Source organism: Uranotaenia lowii, chromosome 2, assembly GCF_029784155.1.
Source record: "Uranotaenia lowii strain MFRU-FL chromosome 2, ASM2978415v1, whole genome shotgun sequence".
Taxonomy (NCBI): Eukaryota; Metazoa; Arthropoda; class Insecta; order Diptera; family Culicidae; genus Uranotaenia; species Uranotaenia lowii.
In genome coordinates this window covers 282,205,637-282,225,630 of record NC_073692.1, presented here as the reverse complement: position 1 = coordinate 282,225,630, position 19,994 = coordinate 282,205,637, and the positions used below count along the sequence as shown (strand labels likewise).

At 43.5% G+C, this 19,994-nt stretch overlaps 1 protein-coding gene and 1 pseudogene across 4 annotated transcripts in view; one reads left to right on the top strand and one right to left on the bottom strand.

The window, feature by feature from the left end:
* LOC129745917 (fat-like cadherin-related tumor suppressor homolog) overlaps positions 1-14,897 on the top strand; it is a 740,130-nt gene extending 725,233 nt beyond the window's left edge. For 3 of the 4 annotated variants that reach the window (XM_055739309.1, XM_055739308.1, XM_055739306.1), the window contains 5 exons: positions 296-5,827; positions 5,891-6,076; positions 6,167-6,187; positions 12,089-12,355; positions 12,421-14,897. In XM_055739309.1, the coding sequence (XP_055595284.1) occupies positions 296-5,827; positions 5,891-6,076; positions 6,167-6,187; positions 12,089-12,355; positions 12,421-12,698 (6,284 nt within the window). In that variant the 3' untranslated portion in view covers positions 12,699-14,897. The remainder of the gene's footprint in view (positions 1-295; positions 5,828-5,890; positions 6,077-6,166; positions 6,188-12,088; positions 12,356-12,420) is intronic. The other variant, XM_055739307.1, reaches the window with a different exon arrangement.
* A 1,358-nt stretch (positions 14,898-16,255) lies between these two features.
* On the bottom strand, positions 16,256-17,603 carry LOC129746637 (uncharacterized; annotated as a pseudogene).
* Between the last annotated feature and the right edge of the window lie 2,391 nt (positions 17,604-19,994).

Below are 19,994 nucleotides of genomic sequence, written 5' to 3'. Positions count from 1 at the left end.
CAGCTTGCCTTGTTGGGCAAGGGTTTAAGTTGCAATTTCAAATTCGTGTCCTTGTTTTCAATCTAATGGTCGTCGCCAATGTTCCAGGTCGGTCATTTTTTTCGGATTCCGTAATAATTTCATAAATCGGGAGCAGTAGGTTGTTGGCAAGGTCCCTTCGCTTAGTTTCTTCAATACAAACAGTTCATATTTTTAAAATAAACGAAATTTTCTTTCTTCCGCAATAACACAGGTTATATCGAGAATACCTGAACCCCAGTTTAATAACTTTCCTTTTTACCTTTCTCATTCACAGAGGCTCAGTTGTTCCAATTCTTCATCCGAGCCAACGATGGCGGTACACCTTCACTCTACACCGACGTCCCGATCGATATCTACATCATGAGCTCAGCAGACAACCCTCCCGTGTTCGAAAAGAAGGAAAAATTACTTTTCCTGTCGGAAAATTCGCTCCCGGGAACAGTTATTACCCGACTAAAGCTGTCCGGCAATGTTACTGCCAAGTATCGCATCCTATCGGACGAGCTGGAAGAGCCACAGTTTTCCATGAACAACGATGGTGAACTGCGGCTTGCGAAAACTTTGGATAGAGAAACGCGAGACGTTCATCTGATAGCAATTCTTGCCGAAACGGACTCCAGCCCGCCACTGACTGCAGTCACCGAAGTCAATCTCCACGTGCAAGATGAGAACGATAACACGCCAATGTTCGAAAGTAATCCATACTTGTTCACCCTGGCGGAAAATATCGAAAAAGGTAGTTCAATCATGAAGCTTACGGCTCGTGACTCGGACAGCGGATCGAATGGCGATATCCGATACTCACTGTCAGCTGACGTTGGAGATGTCGTAAATATCTTTGACATTGACGCTTACACCGGTTGGATCACAACTCTGGTACCTTTAGATAAGGAAAAACGAGAAGACTACAAATTCCAAGTGATCGCTACCGACAATGGTCAACCGAAGCACTCGACACGAACTACAGTAATTATTAAACTTAAAGACTACAACGATTGTCCTCCAGTATTCAAAGAATCGCACTATAAGGCTAGTGTCAACGAAGACGCTCTTCCAGGAACTGTGGTACTTCAAATCTCGACCACGGATAAAGACGTGGATCTGAAATCACCGATAGAGTATTACATTATATCGGGGGATCCGCTATCACAGTTCCAAATCAAAAACACCGGAGAAGTATTTGTTGTGAAGGCTTTGGATCGAGAAAGCATTTCGAAGTATGAACTCGGAGTTATTGTGACCGATGGAAAATACACCTCTACTGCTGATATCTCTATCACGGTTCTTGACGTCAACGATAACCCTCCTTACTGTTTGAAGTACCGCTATCGCGAACAACTAAGCGAAGGAATCCACCCAGGTACTTTCGTTCTGCAAGTTCAAGCCAACGACGTGGACGAACCAGCCAACAGTAGATTGAGATTCTATCTGACGGGTAATGGTGCGGAGGATTTCAATCTGGACAAAGATTCTGGTCAGCTTAAAACAGCTAGGCAACTGAATCGAGAGGCTCAATCGAAATTCCATCTGACGGCTCACGTTCAAGACCGCGATCATCCCGGTTGGGAGTGCTCATCACAGATTGAAATTCTCATTACCGATTTGAACGATAACCCTCCGGACTTTTCCATGAACCCCTATAGCGTTACTCTTCCGGAAGATGCTGAAGTTGGAACATTGGTAACTAAAATCCATGCCACTGACTCAGATATTGGTGTTAACCGGAAAATCAAGTATTCATTCATCGACTCGTATCGGGATCATTTCCGAATTGCTACGGACAGTGGAATCGTCACATTGGCTAAACCCTTGGATCGAGAAGTCAAGGCTGTTTACAATTTGACAGTACGGGCAACGGATCAAGGGAAACCATCGCTCTCGAATTCGGCTTTCCTCATTGTTAACGTACAAGACATCAACGACAATCCCCCGGAATTCACTTCCAAGCACTATTTCGCTTCGGTGCCCGAAATCAACTCTATTGGTTCCGAGATTCTCAAGGTGCTTGCTACTTCGAAGGACACAGGAATAAATGCGGAAATATTCTACTCCATCATTGGTGGTAATGAACATCGCAAATTTGTGATCAACAACAAAACAGGGGTGCTCTCCTTAGCTGATACTTTGGACTACGAACGTGCTAAAGATTACTTCCTCACTATTCAAGCAGTTGATGGAGGAACTCCTCCTCTGAGCAACTTGGCTACCGTGAACATCTCTGTAACCGATAGCAACGATAACCCTCCGCAGTTTACGCAGAACTCCTACACCGCTCGAATCCGGGAAGATGCTCAACGTGGGGATAAGATCCTACAAGTTCGTGCCAATGATATGGATTCCGAGGATAACGGTCGAGTAAGTTATAAGATTGTGAGAGGTGATCGAATGGGTCAATTTGTTATCGAGGAAGACACTGGGTACATTTCAGTAGCAGGAACGCTCGACCGCGAATCAACCTCCAACTACGTGCTGGAAGTACAAGCCAGTGACAACGGCTTTCCAACGCTTTCTGCTTACGTGCTGGTCAATGTAGAGATCTCCGATGCTAATGACAATCCGCCGATGTTTACGCTGCAAAACTACACTGCCGTCGTTCAAGAGGACAAACAAATTGGCTTTACGTTGTTGAAGTTCGAGGTTACCGATGCCGACGCAGCTCCAAATGCCGCTCCCTACACATTTGATGTACGATCTGGTAACGATGGAGGCGCATTCCGAATCGAACAGGATGGAATACTCAGAACTTCGGCTCGTTTCAACAGCAAGATTAAGGATTCCTACCATCTACAGATTCGAGTGTTCGATAATGGAACTCCTCCGTTGTATTCTGACACCTGGGTTTCGGTGAAAGTGATTGAGGAATCACAGTACCCCCCGGTAATTACTCCGTTGGATGTATCGATCAATTCATTCTTGGACGAGTATCCGGGTGGCGTTGTTGGAAAAATACACGCGGCTGACCAAGATCAATACGATACACTGAGCTTTGGACTTGCACCGACGGCTGGTGTTACGTACTCACCAAGTAATTTGTTCAACATTTCGCGAAACGATGGAGTGTTGTATGCATACCCACGGTTGGATGTTGGCGATTATAGAGTAAACGTCACGGTCACTGATGGCAAGTTTTCGTCGTACACTATTGTGAAGGTAGCCGTTGAACTTATCACGGAAGAAATGTTGGCAAACTCCATAGTAATAAGATTCATGAAGGTGACCCCCGAATTGTTTATCCTAAGTCATCGGAAGGGTTTCATTAGATCCGTTCGAAACTCCATGGGTTGCAAAATCAAGGACATTATCATAATCTCGGTTCAAAAATCAAACGACGACATTAACTTGATCCATCATCGGTTGAGACGTGAAACGGGTTTGTTGAACGTCACTGAGAGCGTTCCGAGGCATCGACGAGCAGCTTTGAACGATCTGGACGTGCTTTTCACTATTCGGAAGGGGCAGTCTGGTTTCTACTCTGCGTACGACATTCGCAAGGCCATCGACGACAACCTGGAAGAGATTGAAGATGCAACGAAGCTCCAAATAGATGAAGTGGTTAAATCGAAGTGTTTGCCTAATTACTGTATCCATGGGGAATGCGAAGACAAACTGGTGCTGGATCCTAAGGTTGTGAATCCAATTTCAACTGATGTTACTAGTTTCGTATCGTCAAGACACATTCATAAAATGGAGTGTAGTTGCAAGGAAGGCTACGGAGGAGATAAATGCCAACACGCTGTGAATGAGTGCTCTAAGTCGCCTTGTCCAAATTATAAGAATTGTGTACCGGATTCATCAGATCAAGGTTATCACTGTACGTGTCCGGAAGGATTTGCCGGACCAAAGTGCGATAGAGACATAAGCAAGTGTAATGACGAGACCTGTTACACGCCACGCAATCCGGTTTCGTTTAGCGGCAAGAGCTACGCACATTACCGTATTGAGAAGGAGATAGCGAAGAAAAATTTGGAGGATCAGTTATTGCTGAGCTTGCGAATACGAACTGTTCAACCGACTGGAAATCTGATGTATTCCGCGGGCAAAATTGATTACAACATTTTTGAAATTGTTAATGGAGTCATCCAGTACCGGTTTGATTTGGGCTCAGGCGAAGGAATGGTTAGTGTTACGTCGATATTTGTTTCTGATGGATTGTGGCACGAAGTAAGGCTGGAAAGAGAAGGCAACAGCGCTCGGGTCATTGTGGATAACAAGCACGTAGCTAGCGGCAATGCTCCAGGAGTGAATGGCGTATTGAACCTTCAGTCGGATGATATTTTCTTCGGAGCAGAGGTTAAACAACATCCGACGGTGCTCGGGTTTGAAGATATTCAACGTGGATATATAGGGTGCATGGATGATATTAGGCTGTCGAAGATCCCAGTTCCTTTACATATGAATGGTGCTAGTTCGGTGGCAAGTCTTCGTCGATTTGCAAATGTTGAATTCAGCTGTGATGCGTCGCAAATATTGGTACCATTGGGAGTATGCGGAACCCAGCCTTGTTGGAATGGCGGCACTTGTACAGATATTGGAGGTGGTAACTTTGAATGTCTATGTCATTCAAGGTTTTCTGGACGGTATTGTAAAGAGGATCTGGATCCGTGTGCTTCCTCTCCCTGTTTGTATGGAGGCAAATGTATAAAGGCTGGCTTCGGAAATTATACATGCGATTGTCCAGCTCGGATGTCTGGAAAGCGATGTGACTATGGAAGGTTCTGCATTCCAAATCCCTGCAGAAACGGAGGTGTTTGTGAAGAAGGTGATGATGGACCTCTTTGTATGTGCCGAGGATATACGGGAACGACGTGCGAGATTGATATTGATGAATGCGAGAAACAACCGTGTGGAAGTGGAGCGACTTGCATCAATGAGGCCGGAAGCTTCCGATGTGTTTGTCCACCGGAGATGACTGGAATAAGCTGTGGTGATCCCATGAATACTTTCCCACTCCGAATCCCATTCAACAATGTAACGCAAAAGGAATGGATAATCATATCCTCGGTCGGAGTTGTTGTCCTGTTGATACTTTGTATTGTGATTTGGGGAATAACTTGCGCTTGTAAGAGACGAAGAAGGATACATCGACACGAGAAAATAAACAACGATCCTAAAACAGTATTGAACTCGGTTTCCGATAACTCGCAGTACAAACGATCATCCAAAATGAGCAACTTAGAAATAATCCAGCGAGAAATGCAACAAAGACCGGTTTCATACACTCCGAGCAGCAACAACGACCACGCCTATGCCTGCAATGCAATGCTTCAGTATAACAACCTGGACACGTTAAGGAGCTACGGTTCTGCGGGAGATGAGCTGGAAAATGTTCCTCCAGAATACCGCAAAGCATCATGTCGACCAAACCAACAGATGGTCAACATCAACAGCGGCAATACCTCTAGTGATACAGAATCAATGCATAAGCAGAAATGGGCCGACCAGATACAAATGCAAACATTCACAGACAACAAGATCAACAACGACTTGAAACGTATCAGCCCAATCTCGTCGCTGGATTCCCACCGATCGGCTTCGTTGAAGCAGCAGGCCTCGGGAATCCTCCCTGGACGGCTACTCAACATGCCGCCACACTCGCCTACTATGCTGCAGCCACCTCACAGCTTCGAAGAATCCCCGGGACTATCGCACGGAGCCTACCATTGGGATTGCTCCGACTGGGTAGGCCGCGGTCATCATCCTCTTCCGAACATCACCGAGGTCCCCGGCAGCGAAGTGCCCGACTCGTCTAGCTTCCACAGCAACGAGAGCAACGAATCGCACCCGAAGAACAATCTTTTACCTCCTAGTGAGTATTAGCTTAAAACAATTGAAGGAATAAAAATTGAACTTGATTTTTCTCTCCCCACAGTTCTTGGTCCGGTGGATCCGGCGCGGGACATCGAAACCCTGAACGAGGACAACGAGTCGGAGCTGATCGACGATTCCGAGTGCGACCAGAGCGAGCAGCCGCTGTCGTTGGGCTTCGAACAGAACACCTCCATTCCATGTCTGAATCCTCTCGATAGCGGTAGCGAGGATTACAGATTCAATACAGGTACGTTGTATTATTGCTTTTCAAAAATATGTTTGCCCCTTTTAACCCGAAAACTGTCTATCTTTACTGGTGTTGCTTCATCCGGAACAGTGCCTTTAAAAATAAACACACGTAAGTAGAGACTGTTATCGGACGTACTGTGAACATTGCGTTATAAACTTAGTTTCAACTCAATTGCAATTATCTGTTAATTTTAATGATGGATTTAGCTGTTCAATACATAAATAAAAAAAAAGTCTGGTGATACAATAATCGCTAAAATGGTATGCGATATGGAAAAGAATCCCCACCAGAAAAGACGATATATTTTACCACCGCTGAATTTTTAAAAGGAGCCATGTTCATCTCCTTTTAAAATAGACTTGGCGTTTCTCAGCAGTATTATCAATCTTTCCTTGTCCTTGCAATTTTACGGAAACCTTTTTTGAATGTCTTCCTTCAATATATTAGCACTTGCGTTTGTGACAGCTTGGTGATTCCGCATGGCTAACCAGAATCATGGTTTTTCTTACTTGGCTGTCAATTTGCATTTTTTGCCCAAGCGGAACATTATTGTGGATCGAGGTAACCAAATACATGTTGAATTGCCCTCAATTTCTTTACAACATCAGCTTTTTAAACTGATATTGAAATATGTGAATCTTTTACCGGTCATTCCCTGACGTAAGTGAAAAGCTTTTTGAAGTGTTCAAATGCACGATGTGGCTGGTCTTCCTTAAGGGTTTATCCAACTTGCAATGACCGGTCCCCCTTTTCATCCCCTAAAAGTAGCAAATTTTGATGTTTATCTGTTTACCTTTGAAAAAAGAAAAAAAAAATCTTTTAAACGTAAGATTTTTCTCATCAATCTACCGACCAGTGCGAATGTTCAAATTTAGACTTTCTAATAAAATATAGTGTTTTTTTTTTTCAAATAAAACGGGCCAATCCGGATGCGAAAACGGAGTTTTAGAAGGATCCGCAAATCGTAAGTCTCAACACCTCTCCTCAATTCGTAAATTGAGAATGCCGAACAACTTCACATGCCTCGTCTTCGGTAACACCTTCGTTAACGCATCAGCTGGCTGATTCTCAGTCGAGATATGTCGCAAAGAAAGCTGATTGCGAAATCTCGATGATGCTCTTGCTGAAACGTTCCAAGCTAGGTTATATCTAGATAACCTCTGATTATTGTTTGCCGGCTGTCAGGGTGTCATCCACGTACAGGATCAGAATGAGTCTTCGCTTGCTGGATTCTCGATGGGTGAAGGGAGTGGCTCTAAGCGGTTTTGTTCAGGCTTCATCATGCTGGTTTCATCAAAGACTATGTTTCGATAGATTTCAATCTCGAAGATCTCGCTCTTGTGCTTGAGAAGATACACGATCATGAATTGGATATAGTCGTCGATGAAGGTGACGAAATAACGGAATCCGTCGAACGTCGGCACCTCCATGTACATATGTATGTATGTTGTTTTTTATAAGTTGATCACCCAGGTGGTAAATCTTTATTACGGATTGCATTCCAAGGCACGGCAAGCGACCGAGTCCTCCTAGTATGCTACTCTGGATCCATGGATGCAATTGGACGACTCATGATACTAAGTACCCCTACGCCACAAAGTCCACCTGGGGCCTCTGGTCATAATTCCCATCCGGACCTGCATCGAAGGTTGTACCCGAGATGGGTCTCCCGGGGTCTCCCGTACCAGTCTGAAGTTGGCGATAGAGAAAAGGAGAAAGATGAATTGAGAAAAAGAAAAAGGGTGAGATGTATAAGTGCATGAGCACAGCCTACCCCCTGATGTAGTATCATAGGGTGAAACCAAGGGGCACATCTGGCACACGAAGTCCAAGGTGGTTTTAGTGGGATGAACCCACACACGGCACGGAAAAAAAATACCCGAGATGTGAGACCAAGTCCGCGCTTAAGCGCTCATCGGCTAACTCAATTTCAAGTCAGAACTCCAGCATATATGTAAACCCTGCCTCTTGTTACGATTCAAGTCTAAGGACCTCTCTTCTGACGACTCGAGGTCCGGCCTTTACTCGTAGCTCGAGGCTCGCTTGGTTTGCACGACTATTGTGCGCTCCGCCTGCGTTCGAGACCACTGCAAGAGAACAACGACCTCTCCTCTAACGACTTGAGATCTTAGCTCCGCTAGGTTTGGCTCGAGGGCCTCTCCTATTTGCCCGTCCGTGTGCCGAATCGAGAGCAGCTTATCCTGGACACGCGCCTGTCACAGCACACGTCTGGGGCTTTACGAAACTACCTGGATGATTCCCGGCGAACTCGAGTGACTCACCCGCCGACGACATGAAATCACCCTACCCGAGAGTATTTCGCGGCGTAAATACTTTTCCTCCTACGAGTTCGACTGCGAATAAGGTCAAGTCTTATCCCTGCAGCTTCCGTCGTAGGGAGCGCGTTCTACTCAGATACTCCGCGGCGGTGGAGGTATCCTACACAACGTTCACGACGTACATAACAGCTCGGCATACGCAGAAGAATCGGCATACGCACGATTCCTGTGGCACACCTCCGCTCCGCGTCTTGGCCATGGCAATCCTGCAAGCGTAGCCCCAGGGGTTGTCATTGGCGTCATCGCAGAGTTGCCTGAATCGTTCCGTTTGCTCGCCTTGATTGCCCTGCAGAGGGCACTTTTCGATCCGCTCTCGTTCTCTCATATGTCGTCTAGCCCGTAGGCACCGGTAGACGGGTTGCCGAGTTTCCTTCCGCTTGGCCCTCTTTATCATCGCAGCGTCACATGCGCGTGCGACTACCCTCGTCAGGTTTTTCGCGGACAGGTTTTTCAAGTTCCGCTCCCAATTTAACACTTCGACAAAGACGTTCTGGTCGAATTGTGTTGTCTTCCAGAAGCGTGCTCCTGTTGTCGTACCTCTTCTACATGCCCGCGTACTTGTGCCCACCCGATACCGAATTGCAAAGTGATCGCTATTGGTGAACGGATCGCTTACCCTCCAGTCGCTCGTACATCCCGGACTAATGAAGGTGACGTCAATGATGGACTTGCTCCCATTCCTGTGGTAGGTTCTTGTTTAGCTTACATTCCCCAGGTCTACGTTCAGCCTTGCCAGGGCTTCCAGTAGAATCTGTTCCCTAGGGTTTGTAAGGCAACTACCCATTCTACGGCCCACGCGTTGAAGTCTCCGCTTATGACAACGGGGCTCCAGCCCATGAGACCTTCGACCTTCGGGGCGTAGCAGCTACAGACGAAGATTCCGTTTACCTTGGCTATCACGAAGCCTTCCTCTCCAGCAGACACCACCTCTTGTATGGGGTATCTTCCTGTAACCCATATCGCGGCCAGTTTGGCTTTATCGGTTACCCAATTACTGCCATCCGAGGTCCTCCGATACGGGTCTGCCACTAACGCCACATCCAGCTTCTCCTCAAATGCCATCTGCCGCATCAGCTGATTGATTGATGACCGCATTGATGATGACCGCTTCTATCCCCGCGAAGGTGCAGCCGACGCCTTTTGGAAGGCGGAGCACCTAGGGTTGCCAGCCCTGTGTCCTCCACCATAGTGGAGACACTTTGGGTCTTTGGTGCAACTAGCCGCCTGATGGCCGGCTTCACCGCACCGCCAACACAAGTCACTCCTATCAGTGCCCTTGCAGGCGAAAGATTTGTGCCCATATTCCACACAACGGAAGCACCTTTCTGGTTGCTGGGGGATGGCTATCTGGCAGATAAACTCTTTTAGCCACCCACACTTGAGTGCTGCGTTTGATGCCGCAACTGGAAGTTCCACAGAAACCATATGTGTCCCGGTTTTGGGAGGCCCTTCCCATATCTTGACCGAAATCTGGTCCGTTTTGATCTTCGATCGAGGTTTTTAACCCTGACGGTAACCGTGGTGCTAAGGGCTCGGATTTCCACAGCTTCGCCAACTATCTCCTGGGTAAGCGCACTATACTCTGCGCTTTTCACCGTTGAGCCACGTTGGAGCTCGAGGATCATCTCGCCGGAACGTGTTCGGCAGATTCTCCTGACATCCCCTCCTTGGCCCACCAGCCTATCGCTTGTCCTCATCTGACGGAGGACATCGGCGTAGGTTCCTTCCGGTGCTTTCACCACCAACGCCTCCCCTTTGTCCCTGGCCCGTTTGGGTTTGGGCTTGGGCTTGAGTTTGGCTTCGGCCTTCGTGGCATTTTTTTTTTTGCGCTCATCCGTCTGCCACTCAGTTGGCGCTTCGGGAGCTTGGCCTTTCCCTTTGTTGTGGACACTATTTTTCGGAATTCTTTGGAGCAAACTCGCAGGTGGTTTTAGTTGCAGTCAGCTCAAAACTGTAAATTAATCTTATATTTTAATACAGTTTTTTAACAATTTTTTCCAAATGACTTACATTATGTTTCCTTATAGTGGTTCTTCCACAACAAAATATTCATTTATTTTAGGAATTTTCATATAATTGCTAACAACTAAGTTGAAATGTGTTGAAACGCACGTTTGATGGGGTGCTTAAAGTTGAATGAAGTGATAGTGATAATTGCAAGTATAATCCTGACGTTTCTCCTATTCGCTACCAGTGGCTCGATGATAAGAGGGGTTATCCCGAATCTTGCTGGCAATATCCCGAATCTTGCTGGCAACACCCTTCATCATGTTTTACGCCCGGATTCTGCCGGACCTTAGTGTGGTACATACCAGCTACTAGGAAGAAAAAATAAGGATCAATGATTTAGAAATCCGATTAAAATGATATCAGTTTCGGCTTATAACTGCTGAATTATTCGGTATTTTAAGCGAAATATGGTTTGTATGTGGCCTAATACTTCAAGCTTTTCTTTGGATAACTTAAAATACATAAATTAAGCTCTTTATTAGAAAATATTTAGAGAAAACGTTCGAAATCACTAATCGAATTCCTCCAAAAAAGAGGTTTTTGCAATGCATTTGGAAAGAGTGTCTCTATCACGGACATCTCTTTGGGTGTACATGCAGAGTGTGACCAAGAAAGACATTCTTGTAACAGTTGTGAAATTATACAAGTGATGGAAAAACCTAGTTCGACGATCAGTGGCAAGCCGTGTCCCAGCAAGATGGCCAGCAAACAGCCGGTTTCTAGCCATTCGGGTCCCAGTCGTCCGGGTTCCAGCCAGCCGAGGTCCAGCCAGCCGATGAAATCGATGGCATCCCGCAAGCTGTTCGAGAGGGAGCTTTTCTGAGATACCGACGACATGGACATTGAAGACGGCCCTGGTTACGACACTTAGGATCCCGGCACCAGGGCTTCTGGTCTCGTTTCTCCTGGAGACCCTCTTTTCCGCTTGCCGTTTCCGACAAACTCCTCTCCGCCGTCCGTCTGCACGCAGACGCTGACCTTCTTCGGCCGACTTGTATCCGCCCGCAGAGGGGTCACCACGTACTCACGTGCCTTCTTCCGCACACAAGTTTCTCCCGCACTGTCTTGTGGATGTTAGACTTTTTTCTAACACAATCCACAGGGTCCTGTATACCCGCCATTGCAACCACTAGCTCAGCAGAAGTCTCAGGGTCCTGAAGTTCCGGGGAGCTTAGGAGTTCCTCGACTTCCTGCTGGACTCCGACTAAGGGGTCTTCACCCTCTTCAATGTCTGCCGGCATTCTAACCGGCTCGGCGAGTAGCCTAACCGGCGAGTGCCATAATCCAACCCTGCCGAACGGATTGGGACAATCGCCCTTCTCCGCCTCACTCACTTCCAAATGTATGTATGGCTCCCCCATCGTAGTATCAACCTGTTGTCTGAATTGTCTGGAATTTGAAACACATTGAAAAATTTCTCAGTATATGTCTCATGTTTATTTGTTATGCTATTTTTTATTTGTTCCTGAACCATGTATAAAATAAAATAAATAAACAAAAAAGTTCAGTAGTAAAAACTTCTTTCATTAGATGGTTGTTCTTTTGATGCTTTATTGTTGTTGAGTTTCATTCATTTTTTTTAATATAAAAACGTTTTGTGTCAAATTTGGATCAATTACCAGTACTCAACAGGAAATTTTTCCCATTTTTTCTTCCACAGCTGATAGTTATCTACGACACCCGAATAGCTACTTGCCCAAGTACAATATCCATAGTGAAACGGAGGGCGAAAGTGCCCCACTGACGGGCGGCATCGGCGGATGTGGTGGAGTCGCCGCCGGCAGCCGGAAACCCCTGAACGGTCTGGAAATTGGTCCTCACCAGCTGGTCGAATCGGACGACGAGGACATCACACCGTACGGGTTTCCCCAGAAGCGGCGCAACCGACGCGAACCTAGTGATATCGATTTAGTACTGCACAGTGGTGGTAAGAGTTGGCTTAATTTTTTAAGGTTGGTGAATAAGCTAAAGTGATCAATTGCATATTTTCAGGAGAGGGAAGTTCGCTTCTCAGCCACTCGCGCAATATGAATAGTTCCAATCATTCGAATAGCGACCTTTCGACTCATCTGTGCGAGATAGATGATTCGGAATTTGAGCAGGAATCGCTGAACCACTCACATCATCATCTGCACCCACCGGTGCTGTCCCATCATCCGCAGCATCAGTCGGCGTCGTCGCTTTCTTCCGGTGGCCAATCATCGCAATCGCGGCCTCCGAAACAGAACAAGGTCAAGTGGGCCAACACGGTGCAGCACACAGAGGTCTGACAGCAGCTCTGCAGGAGCAACGAACACCGACATCTAGTGCTAGGAACGAAGACTAACAACCCGAGTAGTGTTAGAACATCACTTTCGACGCTGTTCTCTAGGTTAAATTATTCTATTTATTTGACGCCATCTATTGTGTAATAGCTACAACATCCATATCATATATAGGCAAATTTGTCGGCATACGTTGTGTTTTCTAAATCAGTGCGCAAAATTTCATCCACAAAGTGCTAAAATTTTAGTTAAATTTGCAATGTCTTAAGCCTACAAACGAACGTAACTTGAAAATCAAAACTAACTTGGTGATCTCCGGCTAGCTGTAGCAAATCGCCTCGAATTTAATCAGTAGGATAATTTATTCGTTAACTGTCGTGCTTTTATTTAATTTTTTGGTAACAACTATTCTAAAACGCTTGGTTTTCGAAACTCGTCGTCCAGTGCTGGTCCATATACAACTCAAACAAACACATAAACATATGCAATGTCGCGAAACACAAATTCGAAAACCGTAAATATTCGTTATCTCATAAGTAGAATAAAAAATTTCCCACAAATCGTGAAAACGCAAAATTGTAAAAAGAAGTTGGCACCGCAGTAGCGAAATAGTTAATGTTAAGTCGATTTTTCCGGAGAAATCGTGTAAAATATACAATCACTTTATAGTGGCGTATCGGAAGGAACAATTCTATCGGCAAATAAAATATCGATATGAAATTTTCCAGTTACGCTACTGTACTGAACCACATCCATAGCTAAGAAACAAAAATTTTGAGATTATTAAAAACCACTTACCCTCACTTCACAAACTCGAGAAGAACTACACACGTACACAGAAACACCCACACCAACCCACATATTATCAGTGCAAATCTTCGCGAATCACATAAAGTTGTAGAAGTTAGAGGAAATCTCTGTAAGTCTCTGTAAAATAGTATTTGGTAAACAAATTGCATCTCTAAGGTTTGCTGAAGAGATAATATAAAAATAAAAAAGGAATACCGTAAAAATCTACGGCAAGGCAAAGCGATCAGAAACGAAAACATACAAAATCACTTGTAGAGGATCTAATGTTTTCCGGGACATTCAAAATATCTCTAGTAATTAAGAGTCTTTTTTTATTACGCAGGAACATTGTTCGGAACATGAATGCAAACAATCAATGACTGATACAAAAACAAACAAAAAATACACACACTGAAAAAACTAACGTTTATGAGATATGACACATATTTTATATTGGAATCGGTAAAAGATATCAATGAGAGAAGAGGAAAAAAAATCCGAGATTTCAGTTACTATTTACGACGTTAATCAATAGCTTAGTTTTCCACTACAAGCAACTGACAGAGAGATGAGAAAAGTGTATGTTAGGCAAAAATACCTTCATGTTTACCAGTATTCTTTTTATATTTATACAAAACGTTTCTCAATATTAATAACAAATTAACCGAGGGACTAGATTGCCCTGATAACTGACAAATGTTTAATTCTTGACAACCCATTATTGGTTAGGATGCAGTTTCAACTTAATTATATTCCATGTTAAAACTATGAATTGAAATAGCAGCTGTTTTTAAGACAAAAACATCCTTAAGGTACCTACTTTGTAAAACTATATGGTGCTCCAACTGAAACAAAATTGAAAACTTGAACAGCAAATTCTTTAGTTACTACAACTTAAACAAAAAATTCTAACAACAGAAACCTGCTTAGTCCAGAAAGATTTAATTTGGCAACCTTCAACTTCTTTTCTACTCATTTGTTTGTGCAACTTAGGTGCAGCTAAAACTAACACCGACAATGTAGACTTACTTTACGTTTAGAATTTACGTTAATCTGTAACTTTTTGTGCAAATTATCGAACAACAAAACAGCATCTAGATTATAAGAAAATCTTTTTTTTTTTCTAATAAGTAACCTTGCTTTTCGAATTTACGCTAGGAAAGACATCCATTTTCTGCAACTATAATCAAGGTAAAAATAAAGAACCCATGCATTTCTAGGTTTTTTCTACGTTACTAAGTTACAGCAATACAATATGGAAAAAATCATGTCTGAACTATTGTGTTAGGAAGAAATTTTTACAGTGTATTCGTTTAGGCAAACATATGGTAGGTATTTGTGGAACATTATTTGAATCATTGAAAGAAAAATCAAGGAAAATTCGAGAGAAATAAAGAGAAAAAATAATTTTGTAAATTTTGTGTATATTTTTGTACAAGGCTAGTTTGAAGAATTTATTATGGATTGTTGGGACTCGGGAATGAAAGATAATACTGTTAAGCGAGGTATCATGCAACATCGGGATTAGACGCAACATTTGTATACCATATCACTTATTAAATTTTTTATAATAATCGAGGTATCATTCAATGATTACAAAAAGAAGATGACATAGTTTCTCTCACCTTGAGCTAGTTTTGGTTTTATTAGACCTTTTGAAAATCGCAATAGATGTACAAATTTTTACATTTTTCAATGCCGTAAAAACTTCACCCAGTATGACGGAATGGCTTAATGATTTCACCTTTGTTCCAGGCAGAAAGAGCCTGATTAGAAATTAAGGTAAAACCCCGCTCCCGCAAGGGTTTAACACAGAAATGTCATCGGAACAGAAAAACGCGACACAACGGTTAGAGAGACTTAAAAAGACTGGAATTTATTTTACTGTATCATACAGAGTTGTTTAAAGTTTGCTGACGCAGCTTCGTCGCTGCGCCCTCCAGTTGTTTCAGGCGTCGCGCATTCCTGCGCCAACGCCAGACGATGACGATGATGATCGCCGCGATGATGAACAGGGCGTCCACAGAGTAGCCCACAATGTTGTGAGTGGAGATGTTATTCTCCACGGCGACTTCGGGTGGCGATTCCCTTGTAAACGGCCACATCTCGAATTGCGTCTCAGGTTTCTGGCTGCTATTCACGAAATGAATGCAACATTGTTGCTGCTGGGTTGGCTGGGTGCGCGAGCTCGGTCGTTGAGTCCGCGCCATCGTTGATAGCACATTTTGTGCTGACAAATTTGATGTTTGTTATTTCGACCACAGTTTGGTCTTACTGTTTCCTATTTTCCTTCGCGGCAAGTAGCACATTAAGTGCTGACGTACCACTTCGGATGTTGTGGTAACTTCTGCAGCTATGCAGGGTTACCTTAACCGCTCCAACCTTAAAACTACATATTGGTTTTATTGTCCTATACCAGCACAGCCTTGTTTGAACATACATATAGAGTGCCTATAAGAAGAGTGGCGCCAATGTCAAAATTGGAATAGCGATGAGCTGTCAGTGTCATTCCAAACGAACAAATGACTTGTTAAATTCAGCCTGAGAAGAAAAATATATTGCGAGTATTGTGCTCATTGTGTTTTCAAAACAGCAAAATGTTTGTAACTGTTTTTATTTTTGTTACCTATTTAAATAAAAAAGAATCTGTTCGTTATCCCTAAATTAAATTTTCGGTTTCACAGGAATGGCAAAAATTAAATGAATGAACAAGAGTTGGATTATACTGTACTATTTATTGTTTTTTGGAACATCTAACCTGTCGATCAATAGAGTTACATTGCCATCGATCAACTATCGTACTTATTCTTATGAATTTTCTTTGGCTGATGAATTTTCAACCGGAAATACAAGTTTCTTTTTTAAATCATGACATTCAATGAAATGTGTAGCATGAATGTTTCAGTTGCGCTTCAATAACATCAAACACGATATCGTTTTCCATACTTTCCAACTCTCTTCTGAATACAATTTCCAACTTCAAAAAAAAAAAAGATAAAGGTTGGTTCATTTACGTATACCAATGCTTGACCTGTGAAATCTTTAGTAATGGTTAGTTTTGTGTAATTCGAGATAAATGGTTCTGTGGCTAAGCATTTTTTCAACACACTGTTGACAAACTGCGCCATGCTTTGCCACTTTATAAACGATCATTCCTGCAAGGTGATAGACCACATTCTTCTCATTGTCGCTAATTTCCGTCAATGTTGCCTGCGTGTCTATCTTAGTCAGTTCGTTTATAACCGCTCCTCAATGACTTTTTTCTCCTTCAATTGCTTCACGTTAAAGAGAAAGTTCCAAAGCCAATCTGTGTCGTCTGTCTCATAAGATGACCCGCAAAACCACTGTCAAATACTGTGAAATGGTTAACGATTTGAGGAAGCATTTGAATTGCAAGGCGGTAGGTTTCTTCTGTCGTATTCGAATTTGAGAAAAGATATTCTCGACACAATCTTGAGTGAATCTCGCTGTAAATAGGAAGCTGTACCCTTTTACGTTCAAAAACATGTCTTGCAACTTGAGTATGGCATTCGTTGCTAGAATTATGCCTGCCTGCCATGGTTTCCAATACCGTTTATGTCCTACCTCCACAGCGTAAATGAATTTTTTGAAAAAAAAAAATAGAACTGCAGCGTCTCATTATACTTTTGCGAATTTGCTAGAATATAAATAAAAAAATGAGTCAATCTACATGCAAAGAGTCTAAGAAAATGTAATTTCGTCCTCAGACATAGTTTAAAGATATAGGCTTGGAAACTAGTAAAAATTTGTATGCAGAGGATTTTGGGACAGGGAAGATTCTTATGATGGTTTGTGACCGGGAAGAACTTATCAAGCAATTTGAACCAAATCTGGTATGTGGGGGTTTTAGAAGGCAAAAAATTTTTCTATGCTGGTTTCAGACCCTTTCCCTCTCGAAGAGGGGGGGGGGGCATAACTCTAGAACTAATCAAGCAAATTGAACCAAATTTGGCATGTGGGGGTTTTGGGAGGCAAGAAATTTTTCTATGGTGGTTTCGTAACAAATTATGTAATTTGTGGACCCCTAGCCAAATTATTCTCTATATTAACTGAATCATTAAAAGTATTACAGAATCTTTGCTCACCTTTGCTCAAAGCCATTTTCAACGATGTATTTTTCGAGAGTTGAAACCATTCATTGTGATAGTGTTTCTATGAAATATGCGGTTGGTAGAACTTCAGGTCGGTTTGCAGCATGACTGTAGAATCGAAGTGCGGCCGAAACATTACGGATAACAAATTTTTCAGAATTTATGACCTTCATCACATCAAAGTTGTTCCGGTTGTTCCTTTTTTTCAAATTCTACACCCTCCGCCCGCATAATCAAATACCGTACACTTAATCGTCTAAATTATTTGCTTCTGATTACGTTAATCGTCCCGATTTACTTTGCGACTTTGCTTATGGTGTCTTTGCTTGGAATGATAAAAAAAGATTTCTGAAAGATACGATTAATGATCTCAGATCCATTGAATACTCGCGCATCTGAACGTAACGTGTCTTCGCTGCTGCTGTGACGTCACATTTGAAAAAATAACACGAGGCTACTCGTACGGTTCCGGAAAACCCCTCAAGTTTGGCCAGAGAAAGCATGAATGACCATAATTGTACCGCAAAATAAGAGCACCGAGGCCACAAGCAACGCAAGCAGTGAAGGTAATAGTAAATAAATAGTTTAGTTTAGCGAAAATTTTAATTTTTTTGTACCTTTCGTACAGCTCCGTACAAACTCCAGAGCAGTCCCGTCGCCGAACAACACTGGACCGGAACAATTAGCACCACAACAACAAGAGCAGTAAACATGACTCTGGCGAAGAAAATATAATCACTCGTCCACTTCCTTGACTACGATTGCGACCACAGACAGCAGTCGCTATCCGATCGTCCCGCCATCCCCACCATCCACGGCAGCAGAAGCACCACCAAATCAACTTCAAATATCCGCCGGAAGCGTTCCCTCTCGTCACTACCCGATTTCCGCTGAAAGAGCTGAAAGTATAGTTAATTTTTCTACCCCACGGCAGAAGAGCACCCGGCAGCGAAAGTGGCTCAAGCAGCGGTAACAATTGATCAGAGTGGATGGTGCCTCTAGTGTTCTATTCCCAGCAGCATCCGTCACTCCCGAAAGGAACGTGGTAAAAAGCCCTACGTTTTCGTGCGATTGCGAATACGATTCTCAAATATCCAGTAAAAGTGAAACCTGGGCTCGTTTGATTATCAGAGAAGCCCAGTGCAAGGAGCCGGACAGTGCTGATCGAAAATGTAACAGCGTTGAAGCGGAAATCAGCGAGTATGTTAGCGGTTACGCAGTTTATTTCGATGGCCAATGACCGGATTTCAACTAGCATCGAAAATTACAGGCGGAAACAGGACATTTTAACGCAGCTCTGGAGGTAAGTTCCACCATTCCTTATTGGTTAAATGTTTTTTAGATTTTTCTTTGTTTTGCAGGTTCTAAATGTCAGCAGGCGGAACCATAACAACGACCACCACCACTTCACAAACATCAGTAGCAATGTGTGGTGGAAATATAATCACATCGCATGTCCAGTTCCTCAGCCACTATTGGCTGAGGCAAAGCCAGCCGTCACTGATCGTATCACCATCATCACCACCCGCAGCGGCAACAGCAGCACCACCAAATCTAACAGCAAACATCCGCCGTAAGCGTTTCTCATATTACCCCACTTGCCATAAGTAGTCATCTCGCACGGCGGAAGGGGCTCAGTTTTCGACCCGGATGCGAAAAACAAAGAAAGGTTTCTTGAAATCGGCAAGGTATATTTCCAGTTTTATTTTATCTGGAGCAACTAAAAAATTTCACAATGTTTACAGGAAATCGGAACTCTGCCGAACAATAAATATCAACAAGCGAATGGCCGCAAACCAATTGGAATCCGTGGATTATCTGCATCATTGAATAGACTAATCTGGCCACGGATCACTGGAGCAATTGAGCGAAGATTTGCAGAAAGTTTCTTGGGACGCTTGCAGCATGGTTCTGAGCTGCAAGAGCGTATGTGATCGGAAAAAATTACCGATTGCTGCTCTGCGTGGAAAGATTATAGAAGCTATGAATGACAACCCGGTGGTATTGATTCGTGGCTGTAGTAAGACTAGTCTGTGGTAAGACGATCCAGATTGCTGAGATTAGTGTAAGATTGCATGAACTCTGGACAGAGTGCTAATTGGGATATTTGCGTAACACATCCTGGAAGCATTAGCGTCATCAGTGTTACAGAACGTATCGCAAACGAAAGATGCGAGAATTTAGGTGAGGCCTTTTCGAAAGTTCCCGTTGGACATCGGTCAACATCACCCGATGGCGCACCAAAAACCATCAGCAGAAAATTTTGAATATGTTGCTATGTTGACTGATTTTAGGGTAAGATATCAAACACAATATGTTCAATATTTCATCATTTCTTAACAAAATCCATTTTTTGCAGATATGGTTCAACAATCGCGAATGTAGTTAAATGCAGAATTTT